The sequence below is a fragment of the Pseudophryne corroboree genome, chromosome 8 (genome assembly GCF_028390025.1).
Source record: "Pseudophryne corroboree isolate aPseCor3 chromosome 8, aPseCor3.hap2, whole genome shotgun sequence".
NCBI classification, from domain to species: Eukaryota; Metazoa; Chordata; class Amphibia; order Anura; family Myobatrachidae; genus Pseudophryne; species Pseudophryne corroboree.
Genome location: NC_086451.1, coordinates 394,448,353 through 394,475,672, shown reverse-complemented (window position 1 = coordinate 394,475,672; position 27,320 = coordinate 394,448,353). Strand labels below are relative to the sequence as shown.

The following is a 27,320-nucleotide window of genomic DNA, read 5'->3' as shown; positions in this document are numbered from 1 at the left end:
CAACCTTGGCACCATCAAGGAGATCACCAATATACTATTGGTCCACTGCTGCGGCCAAACTTGCCAGATCCTGTATCATGGCCCACCGCATCTCCAAATAAGTCCTCTTCCCCAGGTCGTTGCCACCTAATGGACAACCAACACCCTAGGGCTAACATGCTTGCTGGCCTGACTCACTAGTCTACTTCTCCACTCCGTCCACATCATCCCTTGCCAACCAAGCCAACGAACTTCTCGAGCCCTAGGAAACATCTGTGGCCCCTGCGAGGCCAACACTGGGCGGCCCAATACACATAAGAGTGGCCAACCACCAAAATAGGCAAATCATCTTCCAACCAACCTGAAGAGGAGGAAAAGGGGGTAAAAGTGGTTACTAATCATCTATACCATTGTTTAATTTACTGCATTAACCTGAAGGATCTGCCAAAAAGAAAAATTTTTGCTGTCGTATATTGCAGCAGTCTCGGCCTAGCCGATCTGCACGAGCAGTCAGCCATTTTGAAGCCTAATATGAACATATGAACACACAAATGGGAAAGATGAAAATAACAAAGGGGGGGGGGAGAAGGGGTAAAACATGTAATAACTCAGCTGGAGGTGAAAGCATAAAGACCTGCTGAGGGACTCTGATTAAAAACAGATTAGCCGAATTGTGGATTAGAATTCAGTCCGTCAAGTCAGGCAAAAAATTGCAAAATAACTCCAGACCCCCGCTGCCGGCTCATGCCAGCAACGGCGAGTAGCTAATCCCTGAGTAGGATAAAAAAAGGGGGGAGACAAACAAACGCACAACACCATAACGTACTGAACTGTAATAACATGAGTAAACGACTGGAATTGACACACAAGTACGCGCGAGCTAACATCTCATGTAACGGGGCGCATATACCGTCTGTAACTTGACGACTTCCATCGCCCCACCGCCTGGATCTCAGTCATGTAAAATCCCGTCGCCGCAGCCGACGTCGCAGCCCCTATGCGGAAGGAATGCATCCCGAACGCAGCGGGTGGAAGGCCCAAGCTCGCAAGACAGCAGCCCAGCATCCCATGAAATAGATACTTCGTCACCGGCAGCCCGTCATAGTGCAGCGGCCATGACCCCCGACCGTCTGGCCGTACTGCCTCATATTGCACCGCCAACCTCACTGGGCACATGCTCTCCTCAAGAGCCGGAACCAAGGTGACCCATTGACCTCTCCCCACTTGGTCCGTCTTAGAGCATCGCAATCTGCAAAGCAGGGACTTCTCACCCACCACCACGTCCCCGACCAGCATGCGCGAATCTGCTCGCTTAGAAGGCGCTACCAGTTCCGAAACCCTAAAAGCCCCGTGGCAAGCCATTGAGCACGCCAACCTGAAGAACAACCGCAATTCAAAACATGGACGACGCGACACCTCTAACCGCCCTGATGGCCTCCAGCAACAAGGCCGCATTAATGGGCCTCCTCCTGTCAGGCGGCGTCGGCGCGACTCGCGCCCCTCCTTTCATCGCCTTCAACAGAATCCCGCCCTTAGCCACGTCGGGGACGCCCTTTATTCCGCTGAAAAACTAAATCCTGGCCAAGTACAGGGATACCACCGCTCTGGACCTACCCGAAACCTACAGCTGCCAAATAAAAGAAAGCATCCTCCGATGCCCGCTCTTACCTTGCTGAATTCGTCCTTAAACAAACTCCTCCTACTCGCTCCAAGCTTGCGGCTTAAGCGTGGATGGCGCGACTGACCGCAACGCAAGACCCTCCAATCCGTCCCGATCACCTCCCAACATAACCGGGAAACTGAAACACCATGTTCGTCGGCCTCCGGAGCCAACAAACAAAGAAAAACTTTCCCACTGCCCTCGTGACAGAGCGTCGGTAATTCCGTTCTCCAGCCCCGGCACCTGTTGCGCGCGGAACCACACGCTCCGACGTAGGCATGTCTACAGCAACTGTCCCAGCACCCGCAGCATGACAGCGACTTCGCCCCCTTGTTATTTATCGCATGCGCCAACGCCCAGATTGTCACATCTAAACAAGATGCTGCGAGGAGCCAGCCGTTCGCCCCAAACCTCCAGCGCCCCCATTATGGGGAAAAACCCCAGAAGCCAAAGGTCCCTGGTTACGCCTTCGCGATGCCGCGTCGGTGAACAACTGCATCCTAGCGCTGACCACCATTGGAGCCTGCCATATACACCCCCGTTGAGATCCTCCAGGAATGAGGCCCATATTGCTCCCTCCCCTTAAATCTCGGAGGATCATCGCACGAAATGATGTGGTCTGGCACACCCCGCAGTCGCCCTTTCCAGCTTCCGGCAGTGTGATCTTACGTGACCCTTCGAACCGGCCCATAGCTTCGAGGAGCTTCACCACCTTGTCCCGATGCAGCCGACCCGATCCTGCCGCTGTGTCGAAATCGATCCTCAAAAGGACAAACAGGAGGACGGTCCCTCAGTTTTCTCCTCATCCACTGAAACGCCGAAGTGTAGAAAAACAGGGCTCGGATGCTGACCAGCAAGTCGCCGCACCGTGCTGAATGTGCCGCCCCGCACACAGGAAGTCATTGAGGTAATGGGCGACCCCATGACCCCTTGGTGAAGACTCCACGAACCAGTGTAGAAACGTGCTAAACCGTTCGAAAAACGAGCATGAAACGGAACACCCCCTCTGCAAACTGTTGCCGATTAAATACCCCGCTCCGATCCGAAACCCCATAAAAACGGAATGAGTCCGGATGTAACGGCAGCAACCGAAAAGCGGACTCAACCTCAATCTTAGCCATGAGTGCTCCAGTCCCGTAACTGCGGACCAGCGCCAATGCCTCGTCAAACGACTGATAAACCACCGAACCATGATCCGGCGGCCTCACGTCATTGACCGCAGTCCCCGATGGGTAAGAAAGATGTTGAATAAGCCGAAAAGCGCCCGGAGTCTTCTTCGGAACCGCCCCCACCGGAGAGATGACCTCCGTATCCACTGGGCCCGAACCGACACCTCACTCACAACAGGCATGCGAAAACAAAACTAAAACCGAAAAACAGAAATTTTGCATCCGCCCTCTTTGGATACCAATTTAACCCCTTGCCCATCGTTTCTAAAGCAATTGGCGTTGGAGCTCTGTGGAGCGCTCCCGCCCGCGGCCTGCCTGGGATAAGTTTGCTTACCCCGGGTACCTTGACGACTGCCTTGGAAGCAGGAGGAGGCTGGATTTGGCCGATCCGCCGTCCGCGCCTTACCCTTGGGCGGACGACCCTGCGCAGTGGTGCCCGTCCGCCCCTGGCTTCCGGGGCTCCTCCGTCTGCTGCGAAGCCCGAGTGACTTTGAGCCAGACCTAGACGTCCTTGAACCCAAAGTCCATGACCCGCTAACCATCCTGCTTCTACCTACGCCATTCCGATCCCGAAGAAGTGCGCTGCAAGTCATGTATGAGAAGCATGTACCGAATCACGTTCCTGTGCTCGACCGGCCTATCTTCCAGGTAGCACGCCGCGAAGACCCAAAACCGGCCAGCCAGTTATCGAAGGTACGGAAGGCCTCGGCCCCGATGTCCCTCTTTGCAGCCGCCGATCTATACTCCTTCTTCGCTTCCTTCGTACAGACGAACACATGTACGAAGTCCCACTACGAATCTTCCTACGGCCGCTATCCCGCAGGCCCCGCATCACTGCAGTGTAGTCGCAGCGCACCCACCCGTGCAAATCGCTGCGTTTCTTGGCCCTGCGAGCATCCTCCCTAATCCGCTTACGCCTCTTCGAGCTCCCAGCTGCCCCGCCGCCCTTTTGGCGAATTTAGTCGCCTGATTCTTCGCCCTAGTCGCGCTACTGACTTCGGACGCCTGCGACGACAGAGCAGAGGAAAAGGAGGAAGAGGAAAAGTTGCGAGAACTGGGACTCGTGGATGAGCCCGCTACCGACTGTAACACCTCACCTGAACCCGTCGACTGCACCGACACGGAATCCTCCGGCGTGGCAGAACCGACGTCTTCTTACCCGTACTCCACCATCTCCACTTCGCTGCGATCCCCTGCAGGAGAGAACAAGGGGGGCGAAAGACACAGGAAAACAACTGCGGCGCCAGCCGAGCCACTCGTGAGGGGGTTGTCCCTGCAGCGCGTCCCTGCCCGTCCTGTTACGGACAGTGTTCCAGGTCTGCGGCGGCCTCTCCGAGCTCCCTGCAGGCGTGGCAATTTGCCGCGCCGCTGAAGCTGACCGTCTTCCGGACCCGCCTTCCATCGCGGCCGCGTTGGAGCTTGCCGCTACCCTCGGTGATGCAGCCGCAGCCAGCGGCCGTAATGCCGCGCCCACCTTGGCCAGAGCCAACGCCAGAGTTCCGGAGGGGCCCTTACTGGCAGCCGCCCTTCCACCTCCGGGCGGCCGGGACGCACCGCTGGCCCACCCCGCTGCCCAAGCCCCTCCGGCAAAGCCGGCCTGGAACTCAGCAACAAGCTGACCCGGGCTGCCGCACCTCGGCCCCGCTCGAGCCCGTGGAGGCCAGCCGAACTGTAGAGTCAAAAAAGGGAGGGGGGGGGGAATGCAGAGGAGGGGACCAAAGTTAATGAGCCCCAGGGGAAACACAGTAGAAGTTGGTAAGCCTGCTATGCAGCACTCACCCACTCAAGGCAATTTCACCAACAAGAGAGAGACAAGATGTCTATCCTTCCCTATATATACTAACCCTCCCCTTTTCCCAAAGGGCTGTACTTTCCTTCCAGCAAGGTCCACCCCTCACAAGATGTTTAACTCATTCCTTTCCTATGCTGTCAATTCTCTCTCCTTTCTCACACACCACCCATCAACCTACAGTACTCACCAATTAACCTAAAACTCTGACTCAGCAATAAGACCCCTTTTGCACCGTCGCAATACCTAAGGTGGTGGCACAGTGGAAATAAGTCCTCAAAAAATATCCTGGATCCAGTGATACCCCTTTCCCACCTGGGAATTGGAAACGGGTCCTTCCCGGGTGGGATCCGGCATTGGCCGCTGCTGCAGACTTCCCCGACCCGGCAATATGCCGGGCTGGTTGCCATAGCAGAGGGGGGCTGAGCCGGAGGTGGGGGTGGAGGTGGAGGCGGCGCTGGGAGATGAGATCATCTCCGCGCCACCTCTCCCTGCTGTAGTAAACGGGTCCCGGGACGCATCGACCTGGGAGCCCGTTTACGCAGCCACTGACCTGGTATTCAACCCGGGTATAACACTGCTTTATTCCCGGGTTGAATTGCTGGGTCAGGTGACCCGCAATTTCGGCTATGCCGCTTTCACACCGCACGCCGACCCATGTCGACCCGGAAATATGCCGGGTCGATACCGGGTTATTTGTGCGGTGTGAAAGTGGTATTACCTAGGAATCCAACTCAGGTAGCGACCAAGATTGAACATGGTAAGGACCCGGGTAACAGGGTAGTGTAGATGGGTGACCCAGGTCATCTGAGCCAGATCCCGGTTACAGCATATGGAGAGCTGGAGTTTATGGATGCGATTGTTTGTAAGCAGAGTTTGTGTAGGAGGCAATGAGGGGAATGGCGACAGTTGTACTAATATAGGGGACATTACAGGACCTAACAGTTTGCATGCAGGACTAAACATTTAGAGCTTACTCTACATACTGCACCTCCTCTCATGAATGATTTGATGATACCATTCAAGACATCAAGTGTGTGGTGTAGTGTGCTATGCATCATCGCTGCATTTCTTCAAGTACCTCACTGGATAATCGTCTCCTCCCTTGGCAGGAAAGGAAACCTCCACCTAATTTAGGAGACTACTATGGTGTACATGTTCTCTTATACCAATGCATACTGATCCTTACGTTATCCATACATTTGTAGTTCTAAATTTAGCTAAAGCCTGATTAAAAAGCCTAATTATCTTGCTCAGCAAAATCTATGTGGTGTGGTAGGGCAGGGGCGCTTTAAGAGAGGAGGAGGCCCGTGTGCTACCTCCTCCGATCGGGCTCCCTCCTCTCTGCCGACAGCACTGGATAGTCTGAGCACTAGAGGGCAAAGGGGGTCTTTCAGACCCTGCTGTTTTTCACAGCCGTGAGAACGGGTCCGAATTGCGCAGGCACGATGGCGGCAGTGCACAGGCATGTCAATGCCCAGCGACGTCCGTTGCCGGGCAGCGACAAGAACAATAAAGGAAGCGGCCGCAGCGGCAACCGCAAGAAGATTGACAGCAGGGAGGCAGGTCTGGGCGGCAACTGATCGTTTTCTGGGAGTAGTGAGTAAAACGTAGGAATGTCCAGGCGTTTGCAGGGCAGGTGTCTGACGTCAGTTCCGGGACCTGACACGCTGAAGTGATCGCACCAGGTAAGTAAGTCCAGACCTACTCCTATCCTGCACAAAACTTTTTGGCATAGCACGGCTGCACAAGCGATCGCAGCCTTGATATGCCAAAATCCCCCCCCCCCCCAGGCAGCAGCTCTCAAAAAGTTGCTGCGTGCGATCAAGTCAGAATGAGGGCCACAGACTCTACTGCTATACAAATATGTACAGATAACTCTGGGAGTGCACAAAACAGCAGCCAGAAATGTTCAATGTCTTACACAAAGGTTCCCTTACCCCTTCAGCAATAATAGTGCAAACAAAGATAGTGAGACAGAACTTATCAGTACTTCTATGAATGATCAGGAAGAAATCCACAATGATTCTCAAGGATTCAACTTGCAGCTGACATAGCTCGATAAGAAAGAATATATATGATATATATAGTGAAGTACAATTTTAATATCACATATTGCATATATAAATTAAAAACAAATACAATTCACACAGAGTGCATTATCCACAAGTGGCCCAAATGGCAACAATTACCGTATACAGTGTTAACTGTGATGTATAACAGTTCAAACAGCGCCTGTTAAAGTGAAAGTTCCGGATACTCCACTGCAGCAAGCTCATATCTCCGCCAGCTAATGTTGTCTCAATCCGACCACCAGTGTTTCTGATCAGGCCCAACGCGCTTCTACCCCTCCTCGGGTCTTTTTCAAGGTCCACAAATGCTGTGTGATTCAAGTCCATTCTGGTTAAATACCCTCTCTTTCCCACCCTGCAACGCGGTGTGCAGCTGATCCTTATACAAAACTCAACTAGTAGTTTGTGAACATTTGCTGTGAACCACCATTGCTATGGCCACGGGCCGGCGTCTTTACGCTCAATCCACTATGTCATATCCAGTCATTGTCATGAAAACAAACAACTTACATTCAGTAACCAGGCGACGGGGAACGCAGTATTCTATGAATCCTTTTACTGCCACAGTCCGATTCTTTTAATAGCGGGGAACAATCTACGCAATCCATATTTACAATTTAGGTACTTCAAATGAAACATTTCAAAGGTTAAAAACGGCATCTCCAATAAAATCCATATATTCCAAACTAATTAATCACATAGGAGGAATCTATAGAACCACATATAAAAACACCATAAAACACACTCCTAAGCCAAGTGTTTACTTCATCAAAGTGCTTTATGTATGGAAAAGTGCATCTGACATGAGAAAGTGACACAGCGCTTAGGCTATGAGGACCATTTTATTTCAAAATCTGAGTTGAAGTTGTAGTGTCCCCAACTCAAATATGGCTTTCATCTCGGCTCTGGCTAGCTGACTGGTACTATCTTTATAACGCAAGTTGCCCCGTACCAATTTTAGGCCACATATATGTGGTATTAAAATTGTACTTCACTATATACCATACAGATGGAGCCTCATTCATCTGTAGTGTGTCTGGTTCCAAGGCAGCGCGTTTTGTTGCAGCGTGGAGCATAGAGCTTAGCTAGGCGTATGCCGTTACCAGTGAGTGTAATACCAGTGATCATCCGCCAGGTGTCGCTTTTGAAAATCATCATTGTGCGTGCGTGAGGTTAGCACCAGAGCTGCCCAGAAAATTACGGCTCAATCACGCCAGGCATCTCTCGATCTCAATGCTAACATGCTTTACAAATGAACGTGCCTTCTGTGGCTTCTGGGTGAGCCATCATTTGCAGGGCAGCTCTGCTAATGTTGGTTGTCTTTTCCTGCCGTAAATGCATCTTACAGTTGTAGAATACAACAAGTTTTACAAAAACAGCGCCCCAACTCAAAAGTGCAGCAACAATAGCTAAGGTGATCCCAACCACCAAAAATGTTCAAGACAATAGCAACAAGTGTGAGCAACCGTGCGCACCCTCTTGGCACAGGGTCAAACAAATGGTGATTTTGGATACCACAAAGTTACACTATTCCCTTTTAATTGGGATCTCTAGTGTTACAATCCAATTCAGTCTCAAAAAAGGGCTCAAGTGACCGTTATCTTGTCTTAATCTTGATTCTCTCCTTTCTCCCGATTGGAAGCCAACTCCATATGGACCCAAAAATTAGAAAAGAAAGGAGGATATAGTGTAGTACTGTTTTTATTCAATAATTTCACAAAGAATATATTTCCCAAAACAATAAAATTGGAATGGAATTTCATACACAGCAATCCACCACAGACTAGGCTAGAATGCGTACCGGATAAAATGGGGTGTCATAAGATGTCCACCCAAAACAGCATATTAGTGTTCCACGGGTACCCGTCGATCTTTCCAGGTGTCGTGTTCGTCTCTGGATCTGCAGTATCCAGGAAGTCGAATGCCGGTTCAATGCAATCTCCCCAATCAGCTCACCAACGCGTTTCTGCTCTCTAAGGAGCCTTACAGATGTGTCCTCTTACATCCTTGCTACAGTCAAGCTATACATAATGCTCTGCTGCAGTGTTTACCTGGAAAACACTGTAATGTTTTATTTTGGATGCAAATAGAGCTGCTATTACACACAGAATATAGGCATGCTGCATATTATTTTAATCAGCAGAAGCTGCTTGTGCGTCCTATTTCATTAATAATGTAATGGAATAAGATGCTCTATCTGCATACAAAATAAAACGTTACAGTGTTTTCCAGCAGAGCATTTTGTATCCAAAGATAGTCACAGTCACACACAAAATATAGGTGTGCGGCATATCATTTTAATCAGCAGAAGCTGCTTGTGCATCCTATTACATTACTTATTAATGTAATAAGATGCACAAGCAGCTTCTACTGATTAAAATGATATGCGGCATGCCTATATTCTGTGTGTAATAGAAGTTCCTGATTGACTCTCCTTATGACCGCTGGTCTGTGTGTATAACAATACAGTTGTCACTGGCCATTTCCCAGGGCTTGCTAAGAGGACACTATTACAGTCCGAATACTGTACTGTATAGCCATCTGCCGCTATTCGCTCTACAGTACTGGATTAATGGAGCATTAGCCACCCAGTGGTGAAGATGTGTATTGCATGCTGTGTATGTTGTCGCACCTCAACGCACCTTACCCCACAATACCTCAACAACCTGAGCTATAGTTAAGGCGCAACAAATACTCTGTTTAGGCGGAGAAACTGCAATGATGAGGGAAGCTCCATCTGTATATTTTCTTTTTTATCGAGCTATGTCAACTGCAAGTTGAATCGGTGAGAATCATTGTGGATTTCTTCCTGATTATTCATAGAAGCGCTGATAAGTTCTGTCTCACTATTGTTGTTTGCACTATTATTGGTGAAGGGGTGAGGGAACCTTCGAGTGAGATATTGAACATTTTTGCCTACTGTTTTGCACACACCCAGAGTTATCTATACATACTTGGGGTTTTATTGGCTTTGTTTTCCTCATTTGGTAACTTAGGGAGTGCTGCAATATGTTCAAGTGTCGCGAAAAGAGAAAGTTGACTTTTGAATATGTATTTAGAGAAGAGGGCGAATCAATAATGCTAATTCATGAGAATTTAGAAAGCATTATGAAAAAATTAGAGAATGCCCAATTAAAGCAGAGTAGGCTGTGGTGGGAGACAAAGTTGTTGCAAAAATGTCTAGTAAACCAAATTATACCTAAAGGGTTAATAATACAAAAGACAGCTTCATTCTCCTCTGCAAATGAGGGATTTAAAATGGAATGGGATAATATGTTGAAGACTTGTTCCTTTTAACTAATCAAAATTAATTATAGAAAAAAAGAAGGAAAAAAATGAGTAGCTTAGAAACAGAAATGAGGGATTTAAAATGGAATAGGATAATATGTTGACTTGTTCCTTTTCCCTAATCAAAATTAATTATAGAAAAAAGAAGGAAAAAAATTAGTAGCTTAGAAACAGAAATAAACACATACAGGGAAATGATTGCACTGTTTAGGAATTTACAGGAGTACAAGATTTAGAAAAGAGGGCGGAAATTAATATAATGAAAAATTTGAAAATATTAATCGATAGGAAAGTAAGAAAGTTCAATACGGATAAGACTAACCTTACAACTACACATAATGACACTGATTTCGACATAATAAGAGAAAATGGTGATGAGGAACATAATGAGGAGATTAGGACACATGGAGAAAGTCAATGGTTCCTCCCCACATAGAAGATAGGGTCATAGGAGAGAACACAATGGGCCTCAGAAGTATAGAGAACATCAAAATAGGGTTAGATCTAGATACATGAAAACAGAGGAAACTCCCAGGACAAATAGAGTTGATCAATATAGAGAGAGACAAACACAATAAATGGAGAGATCCAGGTAGTAATTGGAGGAATAGGAAATTCTCTTTCACTAGGAATAAACAGAATTGGGATTTGCGAGATGCACCAAGGAGTGGAAATATAAGGGAGAGGATTGAACAGACTAATGCAGAACCCAAGAGTTTGTTTTTAGATAGGAGTAACAGGTTTGACCCTGTTAATGACATAGATGAGTCCCCATCTTTTTTGTCCAGGGTGAAAAGGCAACATTACGTCAGATAAAAAAGATGGGGCTGTAGGGAAGGGATTTAAAAAAAAACAGAAAAAGATAAAAAAGGAGAGAAAGGTTAAGAAAAAAATAAGACCCCCATGTTTGAGTCCGTCTCTACACCAGATTGGACTAACATAGGTAAGGTTAAAATATTTCATCTAAGCACACATACTTGCCAAGTAGGAGATATTGGTGCTAGAGAAGGGCTTAAAATATGCCACGGCCTTACTATTAATTATATTCTCCACATTTGTGGACTTAAACAAATTTATTGGAAAACTTTCAATTACATATGTATGTGAAATAAATTCAGTAAATAGGGAAATTAATTGACATATGACAGAGGCACCTATAATTAATACTCCTTTTAAACTGAAATTGTTTTTTAATCCCATCCACATGAGGAGTAATTTCTTGGAAACCTTTTTGAAATTGGTCACTGATGACATTAAAGAGATTGACACCAGGGATCTAAAGCAGAATTTAACTTTTAAGGATAGACAGGCTTTAAAAAACCTGAAAGATAATTCAGAATTAATATTAAACAAGCGGATAAGGGAGGGGGAGTTGTGGTATTATTAAAAATGATGTATAATCAAGAGGTGCTAAAACAGTTGGATGATAGGAGCACCTATCATAGATTAAGGACAGATCTAACTAATAAGATACAAGAAAAACTGGAAAGTCTATTAGATAAATGTAGAAATTTGAGTATCATTGACCAGAGGGAGTTTTTTTTTTATTCAATACAGAACCGGTAATCCCTCTATTATACATCCTCCCCAATGTACATATGGACCCAGTGAAACCCCAGGTAGGCCCATAGTCTCGGGCATTGGTTCAATAGCAACCAATTTGTCTGAATATATTGATTACTACTTACAACCATTAGTACAGGTTGAGTATCCCTTATCCAAAATGCTTAGGACCAGAAGTATTTTGGATATCGGATTTCTCCGTATTTTGGAATAATTGCATACCATAATAAGGTATCATGGCGATAGGACCCAATTCTAAGCACAGAATTAATTTATGTTTCATATACACCTTATACACACAGCCTGAAGGTAATTTTAGCCAATATTTTTAATAACTTTGTGCAGTAAACAAAGTGTGTGTACATTCACACAATTCATTTATGTTTCATATACACTGTATACACACAGCCTGAAGGTCATTTAATACAATATTTTTAATAACTTTGTGTATTAAACAAAGTTTGTGTACATTGAACCATCAGAAAACACAGGTTTCACTTTCACTCTCACTCAAACAATTCTGTATTTCGGAATATTCCATATTTCGGAATATTTGGATATGGGATACTCAACCTGTAGTACAAAATCAGTCTCACTTAAAAGACACCAAAGACTTTTTGAATCACATAGGCACCATCAAGTGGGGGGAAGGATTAATGTTGGTCACAGCAGATGTCCGCTTTTTATATACTATCATAGGACATCAGAAGAGGATCAACGCAGTGACCAAAAGGCTCGAGACTAGTAGTTTACAAGTAGGTCTTCAAAAGTTTATTTTAGAAGGAGTTTAATTTATTTTAACAAATAATTACTTTTTTTAATGAAATGTTTTATGAACAAAAATCGGGACATAGATGGGCACCAGCTTTGCTCCAAGTTATGCTTTATGGGACAGTGGGAAGATACCACCATTTGGAACAACAACCCATTCGGAGTGACCCTGGTATCCTCGTCCCGCTATATAGATAATGTATTTTTTATCTGAAGAGGAGCAGGTGAACTTTTAGAAGATTTTTTTTAGCTATTTAAATTCAAATGTATTAAATATAGACTTCCCTTTTGAAAGTAGCCAAAGCGAAGTTAATTTTCTTGATGTGACGGTGTACATAGATCAGAATGATATCAAGACACATAACTTCACTAAACCAATGGATTCAGGTATATACCTAAGAGCTACTAGCTGCCACCATCCTAATTGATCACATTCGATCCCTGGTGGGCAATTTAGAAGGGTTAGAAGGAATTGTACCAAAAAATTTATTTTTGATGTGGAAGTTGAGAATATGATGGAGAAATTTATAGCATCAGGATATGCCCTGAGTAGGATATAGAAATCAGTTGAAGAAGCATCAGAACTTAGAAAGGAAGATTTAGTGGAAAATAAAAGAGGGGGACGTGCAAGACGAATGCCCATGAATGGGCATTTATCACAACATTTATTAGCCAATTCATGTTACTTGAAAAAACGATAAGGAAACATTGGGATGTCCAACGGAAGGACCCAATACTAGGAAAGCACCTCCCACTGAAACCAAAATGTATTTATAGAAGGGCCCCTAACATTAGTTCATGCTAAGTCAGGAGTGCCCAATCACCCACAAATGGAGGTACATTGGTTCAATCTAAAGGGTTCTAAAGATGTGGTTTATGCTTAGGCTGCAAAAGAATTAAAGGGGAGGGAGGAGAAAAAAACAGCAAATTAATGACAATAAGGTGAAAATATTAGATTTAATTACCTGCAGCACAACAAATGTTTTCTATACCATAAAGTGCAAATGCAGGTTGTATTATATTGGTAGGACATCAAGACCATTAAAAGTCAGGATTGCAGAGCATTTGCACAACACAAAAAGGGTATGCATAGCTGCATAATGGGTATTATGACATTTTGTGGCCAAAAATTGGTATGGGGCAACTAGCGTTATAAAGATGTGCCAGTCAGCTAGCCAAAGCTAGGATGAAGGCCATGTTTGAGTTGGGGACACTACAACCGGGTGGACTCAACTCAGATTTTGAAATAAAATAGTTCTTATAGCCTAAGCGCTGTGTCACTTTCTCATGTCAGGTGCACTTTTCCATACATAAAGCCCTTTGATGAAGTAAACACTGGGTGTGGGAGTGTGTTTTATGGGTGTTTTATATGGGGTCTTTATATGTTGTTCTATACATTCCTCTATGTGATTAATTAGTTTGGAATATATGATTTTTATAGGAGGTGCTGTTTTTAATGTTTGAATTGTTGTTTCGTTTGAGGTACCTAAATTGTAAATATGGATTGCGTAGATTGTTCCCCGCTATTAAAAGAATCGGACTGTGGCAGTAAAAGGATTCATAGAATACCTTGTTCACCGTCGCCTGGTTACTGAAAGGAAGTTGTTTGTTTCCATGACGATGATCGGATATGATGTAGCGGACCGAGCGTCCCGGAAGTATCAGCTGCCGTTGCCCAGACTGTAGGAGTGATCGGAAATTATGCAGCCGAGGGTGGTGTAGAGATACCGGCTCGTGGCCATAGCAATGGTGGTGCACAGCAAATGGTCACAAACATCTAGTTGAGCTTTGTATAGGGATCAGTTGCGCACTGCGTTGCAGGATGGGAAAACGAGAAGGTATTTAACCATAATGGGTAGAATTTGAATCACATAGCATTTGTGGACCTTGAAAAAGACCCGAGGAGGGGTAGAAGCGCGTTGGGCCTGATCAGAAAAACTGGTGGTCGAATTGAGACAACATTAGCTGGCGGCGATATGAGCTTGCTGCAGTTAAGTATCCGGGACTTTCACTTTAACAGGCGCTGTTTGAACTGTTAGACATCACAGTTCACACCGTATCCGGTAATTGTTGCCATTTGGGCAACTTGTGGATAATGCAATCAGTCTGACTTGTACTTGTTTTTAATTTATATGTGCAATATATGGTAATAAAATTGTACTTCAATATATATCATATACTGTATTTTCTTTGTTATTGAGCTATGTCAACTGCAAGTTGAATCCATGAGAATCATTGTGGATTTCTACCTGATCATTCAAAGAAGCGCTGACAAGTTCTGTCTCACCATCTTTGCAATATTAAAGACTCTACTGTACATGCGCAGATGACTGGGAAAATGGCGTGGTGGCTATTCTCCCAGTGATTTCTCTACTGCGCATGCGCAGAACACCGCGTCATTTTCCCGGTGATTCCACAGTGTTGCTGATGTTGGCATGGATCTCCGTAGGGGTACAGTGAAAGTGGGAGCAGAGCCAATGGTGCGCTGACGCCAGCGGGGTCTCCTGCCTCATAGCTGCCGCGTACCTTTACCCCGAGCAGTAAGCCCATCAGCTCCACCCTGGAGTCTCCTCCATCCCTGCCGCCAGCAGCGCCAGCATGGTCCCCAGCAGCGGAGTTAATGCCTGCTGACAGGCCAGAGTAATAGGGTAAGGAGTGGGGCAGGGACTGGTGGAGACACGGGGATTGGGGGGGCTGGCTGCTGGCAGATGGCTGGTTTGGGGGCTCCACAACCTACATTGCCCTATGCCCCCACCAGCCTTACTCCGGCCCTGCATTTGCTTCTAAAAGTTAAATATATTTCTTAGATTAAAGTAAAAAAAAATTCAAATATTTGCCTATCGCAGTGGTTAATATTTTGTTTAAAGAGAGAATTCAGCATTAGTAATCAATAACTAAGGTCAACTAAAATTATACTTCTCACTAATCCCTCTCGGACAGAGCCAAGTCTATCCTTAAAAATAGGTCTGGATTAAAACTCAACATTTCTATTTTTCACATCATGAGCCAAATATAATAGAGTGAGAGTTTCAAAAAGTGAGAGATTTGGTAAGGTTTGCAGTTTTTTTAAAGTGGCAATCATTTAAACAGCAAGATCAACCTGGTTTTGCAGTGTAAATGATTGCCACTTTAGAAAAACTGAAAAACCTTACCAAATCTCCCACTTTTTGAAACTCTCACTCAATTACTCCTCTACTCATCAGAAGGGTCACTGCCTTGATCTAGTATTCACCAGACTATGCTCAGTTTCTGACGTCACTAACACCCCTTTCCCTCTCTCAGATTACAACCTTATCACCTGCATGCTCTCCACCATTACTTCAAACTGAGTCATTGAAGTCCTCTAATCCTCCTCAAACCCTCAGAAATATTAACACAATTAATTTTCAAGAACTGTCCACCTCTGCAACAACTGCTCTCATCTATTTCTGAATTCACTTCTCCTGAGACTGCTGTATCACACCTGAACCAGACTCTAGAAATAGCCCTTAACCAAATGGCTCCAGCTACCCATCACACTCCACGTAGGTCAAGATGTCAACCGTGGCACTCTAAATTAACAAGACACCTACAAAAACTCTCACACAAAGCTGAACGTCAGTGACGTAAATATCGTATTTCTAACCACTTTCTCACATATAAGACTGTCTACCACTCTTATCGTAATGCCCTGCACTCTGCCAAACAAACATATTTCCAAACTCTCATCTCTGCTCAAGCCTCTAACCCCAAAGAACTTTTTAATACATTTAAAAAACTTCTGAACCCTCCCTCACCCAACCCACCAGCCACTATGAAGGCGCAAGATCTTGCTTCCTACTTCAAGGACAAGATTGATGAGATCCGAGATGAAATGGTATGCTGTTCCTCAGCCAGTGACCTGCTTAATTCTCTACCTGAACCCTTTGGAACTCTCTCCTCATTTGATCCCACAAGTGTAGATGAAGTGTCAACACTCTTCTCAGCCTGCTACTGTACTACCTCTCCTTTTGAACCTATACCTTCACACGTAAGTAAATCTGTCTCCTGTGCTCAACCCAACCTTAACTAACATCTGTAATCTATCTCTCTCTCTACTGCTATCTTTCCTTCACTGTTCAAGCATGCACTGATTACTCCCATTCTGAAAAAAATTAAAATTCTGACCCTCACACTCTCTCAAACTACCGTCCCATCTCTCATCTGCCATGCCTCTCCAAGCTACTTGAGAGACTTGCCTACACTCGCCTCACACAGTCTCTTAAAACACACAATTTATTTGACCCACTTCAGTCAGGCTTTCATTCCCAGCACTCCACAGAGACAGCACTGACTAAAGTAGTGAATGATCTAGTCACTGCAAAATCCAACGGCCATTACTCACTTCTTATTTTTCTAGATCTCACTGCTGCTTTTGACACTGTTGACTATTTTCTTCTCATACAAACACTACAATCCCTAGGTCTTAAAGACACAGTCCTCTCTTGGTTCCTATCCTACCTATCTAATCGCTCCTTCAGTGTTCACTTCTCTGAATTCACCTCCTCTTCACTACCTCTTTCAGTTGGAGTACCACAAAGCTTGGTCTTAGATCCTCTGCTTTTCTCAATCTATACCTCATCTCTTGGTAAACTAATCAGCTCTTTTGGATTTCAGTATCATCTGTAAGCAGATGATACTCAAATCTACCTATCCTCCCCAGATTTGTCACCATATGTATTGGTCAGGGTCACTGAATGCCTTTCTGCTGTTTCATCAAAGGATGTCATCTCGCCACCTCAAACTTAATATTTTCAAAACAGAGCTACTTATATTTCCACCGGCCAATAGTAGCTACCAACCTGATAGCTCTATCACTGTTGAGAACTCAACAATCAATCCTACCCCACAAGCTTGCTGCCTAGGTGTCATACTTGACTCGGAACTGTCCTTTGCTCCCCACATTCAATCTGTCTCAAGATCATGTTACATGCATGTAAAAAATATATCCAAAATACGACCATACCTTACACAAAACACTGCAAAAACTCTAATCCATGCTCTCATTATCTCCCGCATTGATTATTGCAATAGTCTTCTTACTGGTCTTACTAAGAAGAGACTATCACCATTACAATCCATTCTTAATGCAGCTGCGAGGCTAATCTTCCTCGCTAGATGTTCATCGCCTGCAGACCCACTATGTCAGTCCCTCCATTGGTTACCTGTATTCTACCGTATTCAATATAAAATACTTTTACTCACTATAAGGCCATTATCCATACTACACCAATGTACATCTCTTCGCTCATCGCAAAATATCTCCCAACCCGACCTCTCCGATCTTCACAAGATCTACGTCTCTTATCCACACTCATTACTTGCTCCCATGCACAATTGCAGGACTTCCTTCGGGCTGCACCCACTCTGTGGAATGCCCTACCACACATAATAAGACTCTCCCCTTGTCTCCAAACCTTTAAACGTTCACTGAAAACTCACCTCTTCAGGCTAGCTTATCACATTCCAGAACCGCTCACTCAACCTTTATAAGCTTTCCTATCCTATTATATCCCCACTGTACAGTCTGCACATATCCTCCACATATTTTTTCTTTCTTCCCTTTCCCTTCTTTCTGACCATGTTTCATCATTGCTGTGATGTGATATCATGCAACTCACCTAGAACCTTTGCAATCCGGTGGACAAATATGCAATAGATAGTGCCTTTCCTTGTGTATCAATGCCTATTTCCCTATAGATTGTAAGCTTGCGAGCAGGGCCTTCCTACCTCTGACTGTTTATTACCCAGTTTTGTTGTATCATTGTGTCCAATTGTAAAGCGCAATGGAATTTGCTGTGCTATATAAGAAACTGTTAATAAACAAATAAATAAATAAATAATTACATTTGGCCCTCTGTGCTAGTGCAAATGACTTTAGTGTATACGATTTCAACTAAATATGACTGTTTGTAGCTGCTATCAGTAAATGAGGACCAAGTATGTTGAGTTCATAACTGTTCTGAGCAAAATATTATGTAATACTTTAGAATTCTATGATGCCAGACATGTTAGGATTTGTGGTGTAAAGTATAAGACAATTGTTGTTTTACCTATGAAAAATATTAATTGTTTTAATTCACTTCTTTACAGCTAAAAGATAAATATGGACCGGTATACACCCTGTATTTGGGACCTAAACCAGGACTGGTTATATCTGGATACAGCGCCGTAAAGGAGGCTTTGATTGACCAAAATGATGTATTTGGCGAGAGAGGGGACTATCCTGTTTTCTTGAACTTCATAGGGGAACATGGTAAAGTTATTATGAACCTAAATTACCAACTGTTCTGTTGGATCATCTATTTCAATCAGGCTTAAACTGGGCATACACTACACAATTATCTGGCAGGTAATCTGTGGTTGGAATGAAAACCTGGTAATGGATGAGAGCAACTGACAATCGACCATTTGCTACCAAACACTGAAAATGGACAAAATCTGTTGAATACACAAATTGGTTAAATCACGAACAGGTTTTGCCCATTATCCAGTGTTTTTACTAAAAAAATATGAAAAAGGATGTTTTCACACCCTTTTCACATTATTTTAGTATCACCTGAATGTATTAAAGGGCATTTGGAGCAGTTTTCACAATGCTGAAGAAGGATCCGGCGCCCAGCAGCGCTCACCGTAGCAGCAGACACCAGCTCCTCGGACTGGTAAGTATGAATCCACTGGTGGTTTATCTGGCGCAGGGGTTGTTGTAACGAGGGAAGGGGGGGTGGACCCGGCGGCAGTTGCGATGGGCAGTGGTGCATGCGCAGCAGGACATCAGGGTAATTTTTATGAAAAATACCCCGATGATGCTGCGAAGAGGCATCGCAGGGACAGAGCTTGCCTGCATGCGATAATTGATACATCCATGCAATATACTCAATTATCACAGTGCAAGTTTGGTCGAGTTTCTCACCTGTCATCTGCATCATCAGATGCGGATGGTGATAAATAGACCTCTAAATATAGACACTGGCATTCCATGTAGCTTCTGTGAGCCACTGACTGTCTAATCTACTTAAATAGACAAAGACAGAGTTCTGATATGAGTGACCTGTGCCATTCCTTACGCCACATATAGTAATGCTTAATCTACTGTACAACTTCATACCAATTTGTGTGCAAACTGAATACTAATCTAGTTTGCCTAATACAGTACAACAACTTTGTATACACCTACTATATGGGTAAGATGAAAAATTCAGGAAAACGCAGGAAAGTAGAGAACTCACTACTCATAGTGGAGTGTCTATGTCATGCCAAGCATCTTGTGCCATATGACACAAACACCCTTTGGTGAATTAGGGTGCATCTGTTGACATTGAAGGTCACCTTAATTTATTGAAGAAATTAGCTGCATCTTAAGGTTTTTGTTTAGTAGTAATTGCAGTTGGGAGAGAAAGTTCAGAATGGGCAACTCTCTAAGGGCTGTATATCACGTAAGATCACCACATCTTTGCTGTACAAGTGGATATGCAGCACAGATACAATTTTAAAAACTGGCATACACAGTGTCAGAGGATTTCCTAAGTACAATATCATCTAAAGCAGAAATCTGTTACTGCTCCACTTTACTACAAAGTCTTAATGTTGGAACAGATCTGTATGCAGTGTCACAAAACGGAGGTTAGCCGCGCTCCCAAGTCGCGCTTTAGCTCACCTCTGCCGCAAGCTTGGGCACAATCCTTCATTCTAGACGTATCCCTGTTGTGTCCTCCCGCTCGCCGAGGCGTCCATGACTGTGTTTCAGCGTCTTCCTACAGGCGGCCGGTCCAGGCCGCAGCACGCCAGAGTTCCCGGTGCTCTCCTTCATGGACAGTGCCATGACAGTCTCCAGTCAGCTGATCTCCCAGGAGCAAACCCAGAGTCTCTTCCGCATCATCTGAGCCGCTCATCCATTCAGCACCGGACCTAAGTTCCAGCTCCCTGTGTAATAGATAAGTATAGGTTGGAATGTGGTTGCAGGTGTAGATGTCGGCAGACGTACCTGGATTCTTCACCCGGAATCTCCTCTTGGACCAGATCTTACTTCTTGAACCCTAGGCAGAGGTACAAAGAACCCCAACCCCAGAGGACCTAATACACTAGCCACCACACGTTAGGACGGTGACATAAAGGTTTATTATTCAGGAACAACTGGTCACCACTGGGGGATTAATTGATAAAAAGGGGAAATAACATTTCACATGTAAAGAAAACAATGCACATAAAGAGATATGGTATGGTAGCAAACAGTAAGATGATGTCACAGTGTACCATTAAACAAATCAGTATACCATATTTATAAGCATTACTATACTGGTTTCATGTAATGTCATAATAGGATCATACAGTGACAATATAACCCTAGTTGTTACTATAATCTACTTTACATCAACCTACACTCAGTTTATCACGAACCTTAAATAGAGAATAAGTCTCTTCAAAGTGAGAACACCCTACCAAGTGAAGTCTCTACGGTAACAGGGGAGCCAATACAGCGCAGTCAATAGCAGAATTTAACACACTTTAGAAAGGTTGACGGTCAGACATCAAATGTGCAACATAGGGCCAGCAGTTCAGTGAAAGTTGACATGCGGAGTCCTAACAGTTCTCAGTCCATGAAGAAAGCATGCATAAGCTGATAACATTAGCAGAAGCAGTTTTAGGCAGAACAGAAAGAGTGTGGCAATGAAGCAAAGCTGGCAATGCAGGTTTAGTTAGAGGTTTGAGAATCTGTAATTGTCTTTCCTCCCCTATGGCTTATTAGCTGTGTCTAAAGAGCAGGGTTTGAAAGGTCTCTCTCTCTTGAACTGGTGGGCTCAGCGCCCCTTAAGTGAATGCGCACTCTATGGAAAAGGCGATGTATATAGACATGTAAGTGGCCGTTCAGTGGTGCTGATCACTCTGTAACTGTCTCTATGGAAAGTTCCCTATCACTTTAAAATCTCACCTCACTCACTCACATGGAGCTATGCAGTCTGTAACCAGGGGTGACAGGGTCATAGGAGTGAATTGCAGGCAGCTAAGGTAAACTGAGGCAAGTCTGTGGTGGAATGAGAGGTGAAGGAATGTGGTACCTGTAGACCATTAACTCTCTGGCCGCAGCTCATTGTTTCCTAACTCTGGAGCAGCGCAGCACTGCTGTTCTGTCCTGCACCCGATCTCCCTGTCAGCAGCGATCTCCTTCCAGTTCCCTGGTATCACGGCTCTCTCTCGTCCTCACACCCTCTCGGTCCAGCGTGAGGCGGTGGACGGCAGTGCGGTAGCTCCGACTTCTGTCACTCTAGTTGGTGCGTCTCCTCAGAAGGGGCCCAGCTCCTGTCAGACCGGCTCACCGCCGCGTGGATCCTCCTCAACTGGCTCTCCTCCGCACACTCTCCTCAGCACACTGAGTGCTAACTCCGCCCCCTCGTTCTCCCACCTCACTTCATCCAATCCAGCTTCCCGCTCTCCTCTCACATAACAGGATCGCCCCAGGTTCCTAGAGCTTGTCCGCTCACTTGTCCTGCTGACGTCTCCCAGGCAACAGCAGAAGGGAATGTAAACCCCTTCAGCATTAACAGGACGGGTAGTAATTGAAGCGCAGCAAGGGGTAAATTAGTGAACCTTACTCATGTCTTAGCCAGTCCGACAGTTGCCAGCAATTTACACCCTTTGTAATACAAATTAAGGGGGTCCACTTCAGAGTGTCACATCTGCACTAACAAGCTGTTAGTGCTTTGGTGTCTCTCAGCCTGGAGTGAGCTCCAGAATCTCCTATCGGTAATAGACTCTGTGCAAGTTACAATCTACTGCACTCCCTGACTCCCTGGATGATTTAAAGGACCATCGCTAACACTACATCCCGGTATCTACAAACTCACTGGAAGTCCTCCAGTGATCCAGAGGAACTGTCCTATATTCCTTGCGGCATTAAAGGCTTTGCTGGTTTCAACCAGCTTCCAGTTAAACTGCTGCACTAGGTAGCGCACAATAGTATCCGGAAAACCTGCCACTGCAGCCTATCACCTTGCAGTATCCATTGTGCAGAACCACTGTACTACAGCTACTGGGAAACCAGCAGTGCTGACTCCGCACTGCACAAGTATACGGAATCCCCAATGCGCTACCATAGCGACCCAGCGTCTAGAAACCTGCATTGCTGATATCCTCAGATTCGTCTTCAAATATTGCTGATGCTATCAGCTTCGCCTTCAAGTATTGCTGATGTCCTCAGCTTCCTCCACAGTCATTGCTGATATCTGCAACTTCGTCTTCAAGTATTGCTGATGTCCTCAGCTTCCTCCATAGTCATTGCTGATATCCTCAGCTTTGTCTTCCAGTATTGCTGATGTCCTCAGCTTCCTCCACAGTCATTGCTGATATCCTCAGCTTCATCTTCAAGTATTGCTGATGTCCTCAGCTTCCTCCACAGTCATTGCTGATATCCGCAACTTCGTCTTCAAGTATTGCTGATGTCATCAGCTTCCTCCACAGTCATTGCTGATATCCTCAACTTCGTCTTCAAGTATTGCTGACATCCTCGGCTTCGTCTGCAAGTATTGCTGATATCCTCAGATTCATCTTCAAGTATTTCTGATGTCCTCAGCTTCCTCCACAATCATTGCTGATATCCTCAGCTTCGTCTTCAAGTATTGCTGATGTTCTCAGCATCCTCTACATTCATTGCTGATATCCTCAGCTTCATCTTCAAGTATTGCTGACGTCTTCAGCTTTCTCCACATTCATTGCTGATATCCTCAGCTTCATCTTCAAGTATTGCTGACATCCTCAGCTTCGTCTCCAAATATTGCTGATGCTCTCAGCTTCGTGTTCAAGTATTGCTGACGTCCTCAGCTTCCTCCATAGTCATTGCTGATATCCTCAGCTTTGTCTTCCAGTATTGCTGATGTCCTCAGCTTCCTCCACAGTCATTACTGATATCCTCAGCTTTGTATTCAGGTATTGCTGACATCCTCAGCTTTGTCTGTAACAAGGCAATGAGGAAGGCTAGTCAGATGCTTGGCTGCATTGGGAGAGGAATCAGCAGCAGAAAGAAAGAAGTAATAATGCCACTATATAGGTCATTGGTACGGCCTCATCTAGAATACTGTATTCAGTTCTGGAGGCCATATCTTCAAAAGGATATTAATACATTAAAAACTGTACAAAGGAGGGCAACTAAAATGGTGCATGGCCTACATCACAAAACATACCCAGAAAGACTAAGAAATCTCAATATGTATAGTTTTTGGAGCAGAGAAGGGAAAGGGGGGACATGATAGAAACTTTCAAATATATCAAGGGTTTTAACAAAGTCCAGGAGGGAAACATTCTCCAAATGAAGAGAAGCAATAGGATACGAGGACATGCACTGAGACTAGAGGGGGGGAGGTTCAGGGGAAATTTGCGGAAAAATTATTTCAAAGAAAGGGTAGTGGACAAGTGGAATAGCCTCCCATCAGAGGTGGTAGAGGCTAAGACAGTAGAGCAATTTAAACATGCATGGGATAGACATAAGGATATCCTTACAAAGAAATAAGGATCAAATAAGGTTAGAGATAAAAATAATATAAAAAAAAAAAAAAAAAAAAGGGGGCGGACTAGATGGGCCAAGTGGTTCTTATCTGCCGACAAATTCTATGTTTCTATGTCTCCAAGTATTGCTGATGTCCTCAGCTTCGTCTTTAAGTACTGCTGACGTCCTCAGCTTCCTCCACAGCCATTTCTGATATCCTCAGCTTTGTCTTCCAGTATTGCTGATACCCTCAGCTTCCTCCACAGTCATTGCTGATATCCGCAACTTCGTCTTCAAGTATTGCTGATGTCCTCAGCTTCCTCCATAGTCATTGCTGATATCCTCAGCTTTGTTTTCCAGTATTGCTGATGTCCTCAGCTTCCTCCACAGTCATTGCTGATATCCTCAGCTTCATCTTCAAGTATTGCTGATGTCCTCAGCTTCCTCCACAGTCATTGCTGATATCCTCAACTTCGTCTTCAAGTATTGCTGACATCCTCGGCTTCGTCTGCAAGTATTGCTGATGCCCTCAGCTTCGCCTTCAAGTATTGCTGACATCCTCAACGTCCTCCAGTCATTGCTGATATCCTCAGCTTCATCTTCAAGTATTGCTGATGTCCTCAGCTTCCTCCACAATCATTGCTGATATCCTCAGCTTCGTCTTCAAGTATTGCTGATGTTCTCAGCTTCCTCCACATTCATTGCTGATATCCTCAGCTTCATCTTCAAGTATTGCTGACGTCTTCAGCTTCCTCCACATTCATTGCTGATATCCTCAGCTTCATCTTCAAGTATTGCTGACATCCTCAGCTTTGTCTCCAAATATTGCTGATGCTCTCAGCTTCGTCTTCAAGTATTGCTGACGTCCTCAGCTTCCTCCATAGTCATTGCTGATATCCTCAGCTTTGTCTGCCAGTATTTGCTGATGTCCTCAGCTTCCTCCACAGTCATTACTGATATCCTCAGCTTCGTATTCAGGTATTGCTGACATCCTCAGCTTCGTCTCCAAATATTGCTGATGTCCTCAGCTTCGTCTTCAAGTATTTCTGATGTCCTCAGCTTCCTCCACAGCCATTGCTGATATCCTCAGCTTTGTCTTCCAGTATTGCTGATGTCCTCAGCTTCCTCCACAGTCATTGCTGATATCCTCAGCTTCATCTTCAAGTATTGCTGATGTCCTCAGCTTCCTCCAAAGTCATTGCTGATATCCGCAACTTCGTCTTCAAGTATTGCTGATGTCATCAGCTTCCTCCACAGTCATTGCTGATATCCTCAACTTCGTCTTCAAGTATTGCTGACATCCTCGGCTTCGTCTGCAAGTATTGCTGATGCCCTCAGCTTCGCCTTCAAGTATTGCTGACATCCTCAGCTTACTCCAGTCATTGCTGATATCCTCAGCTTCATCTTCAAGTATTGCTGATGTCCTCAGCTTCCTCCACAATCATTGCTGATATCCTCTGCTTCGTCTTCAAGTATTGCTGATGTTCTCAGCTTCCTCCACATTCATTGCTGATATCCTCAGCTTCATCTTCAAGTATTGCTGACGTCTTCAGCTTCCTCCACATTCATTGCTGATATCCTCAGCTTCATCTTCAAGTATTGCTGACGTCTTCAGCTTCCTCCACATTCATTGCTGATATCCTCAGCTTCATCTTCAAGTATTGCTGACATCCTCAGCTTCGTCTCCAAATATTGCTGATGCTCTCAGCTTCGTCTTCAAGTATTGCTGACGTCCTCAGCTTCCTCCATAGTCATTGCTGATATCATCAGCTTTGTCTTCCAGTATTTGCTGATGTCCTCAGCTTCCTCCACAGTCATTACTGATATCCTCAGCTTCGTATTCAGGTATTGCTGACATCCTCAGCTTTGTCTCCAAGTATTGCTGATGTCCTCAGCTTCGTCTTCAAGTACTTCTGACGTCCTCAGCTTCCTCCACAGTCATTGCTGATATCCGCAACTTCGTCTTCAAGTATTGCTGATGTCCTCAGCTTCCTCCATAGTCATTGCTGAATTCCACAGCTTTGTCTTCCAGTATTGCTGATGTCCTCAGCTTCCTCCACAGTCATTGCTGATATCCTCAGCTTCATCTTCAAGTATTGCTGATGTCCTCAGCTTCCTCCACAGTCATTTCTGATATCCGCAACTTCGTCTTCAAGTATTGATGATGTCATCAGCTTCCTCCACAGTCATTGCTGATATCCTCAGCTTCGTCTTCAAGTATTGCTGACATCCTCTACTTCATCTGCAAGTATAGCTGATGCCCTCAGCTTCGCCTTCAAGTATTGCTGACATCCTCAGCTTCCTCCAGTCATTGCTGATATCCTCAGCTTCATCTTCAAGTATTGCTGATGTCCTCAGCTTCCTCCACAATCATTGCTGATATCCTCAGCTTCGTCTTCAAGTATTGCTGATGTTTTCAGCTTCCTCCACATTCATTGCTGATATCCTCAGCTTCATCTTCAAGTATTGCTGACGTCTTCAGCTTCCTCCACAGTCATTGCTGATATCCTCAGCTTCATCTTCAAGTATTGCTGACATCCTCAGATTCGTCTCCAAATATTGCTGATGCTTTCAGCTTCGCTTTCAAGTATTGCTGACGTCCTCAGCTTCCTCCATAGTCATTGCTGATATCCTCAGCTTTGTCTTCCAATATTGCTGATGTCCTCAGCTTCCTCCACAGTCATTACTGATATCCTCAGCTTCATCTTCAAGTATTGCTGATGTCCTCAGTTTCCTACACAATCATTTCTGATATAATCAACTTTGTCTTCAAGTATTTCTGATGTCCTCATCTTCCTCCACAGTCATTGCTGATATCCTCAGCTTCGTCTTCAAGTACTGCGGAGATCCTCAACTTCCTCCACAGTCATTGCTGATATCCTCAGCTTCATCTCCAAGTATTGCTGACATCCTCAGCTTCCTCCACAGTCATTGCTGACATCCTCAGCTTTGTCTCCAAGTATTGCAGATGCCCTCCGCTTCGTCTTCCAGTATTGCTGACGTCCTCAGCTTCCTCCAGTCATTGCTGATATCCCCAGCCTGACATCCTCAGCTTTGTCTCCAAGTATTGCTGATGTCCTCAGCTTCGTCTTCAAGTATTTCTGACGTCCTCAGCTTCCTCCACAGCCATTTCTGATATCCTCAGCTTAGTCTTCCAGTATTGCTGACATCCTCAGCTTCCTCCACAGTCATTGCTGATATCTTCAGCTTCATCTTCGAGTATTGCTGATGTCCTCAGCTTCCTCCACAGTCATTGCTGATATCCTCAGCTTCATCTTCAAGTATTGCTGATGTCCTCAGTTTCCTACACAATCATTGCTGATATCTTCAACTTTGTCTTCAAGTATTTCTGATGTCCTCAGCTTCCTACACAATCATTGCTGATATCCTCAACTTCGTCTTCAAGTATTGCTAATGTCCTCAGCTTCCTCCACAGTCATTGCCGTTATCCTCAGCTTCATCTTCAAGTATTGCTGACATCCTCAGCTTCATCTCCAAGTATTGCTGATGCCCTCAGCTTCGTCTTCAAGTATTG

General features: G+C 45.0%; 1 protein-coding gene across 8 annotated transcripts in view; it reads left to right on the top strand.

Annotated features, from left to right (window-relative positions):
- The window catches only part of LOC134949257 (cytochrome P450 2F3-like), a 266,609-nt gene that overhangs the window by 157,175 nt on the left and 82,114 nt on the right, over window positions 1-27,320 (top strand). For all 8 annotated transcript variants that reach the window (XM_063937738.1, XM_063937740.1, XM_063937744.1 and 5 more), the window contains one exon: window positions 18,403-18,565. In XM_063937738.1, coding sequence (XP_063793808.1) covers window positions 18,403-18,565 — 163 coding nt within the window. The remainder of the gene's footprint in view (window positions 1-18,402; window positions 18,566-27,320) is intronic.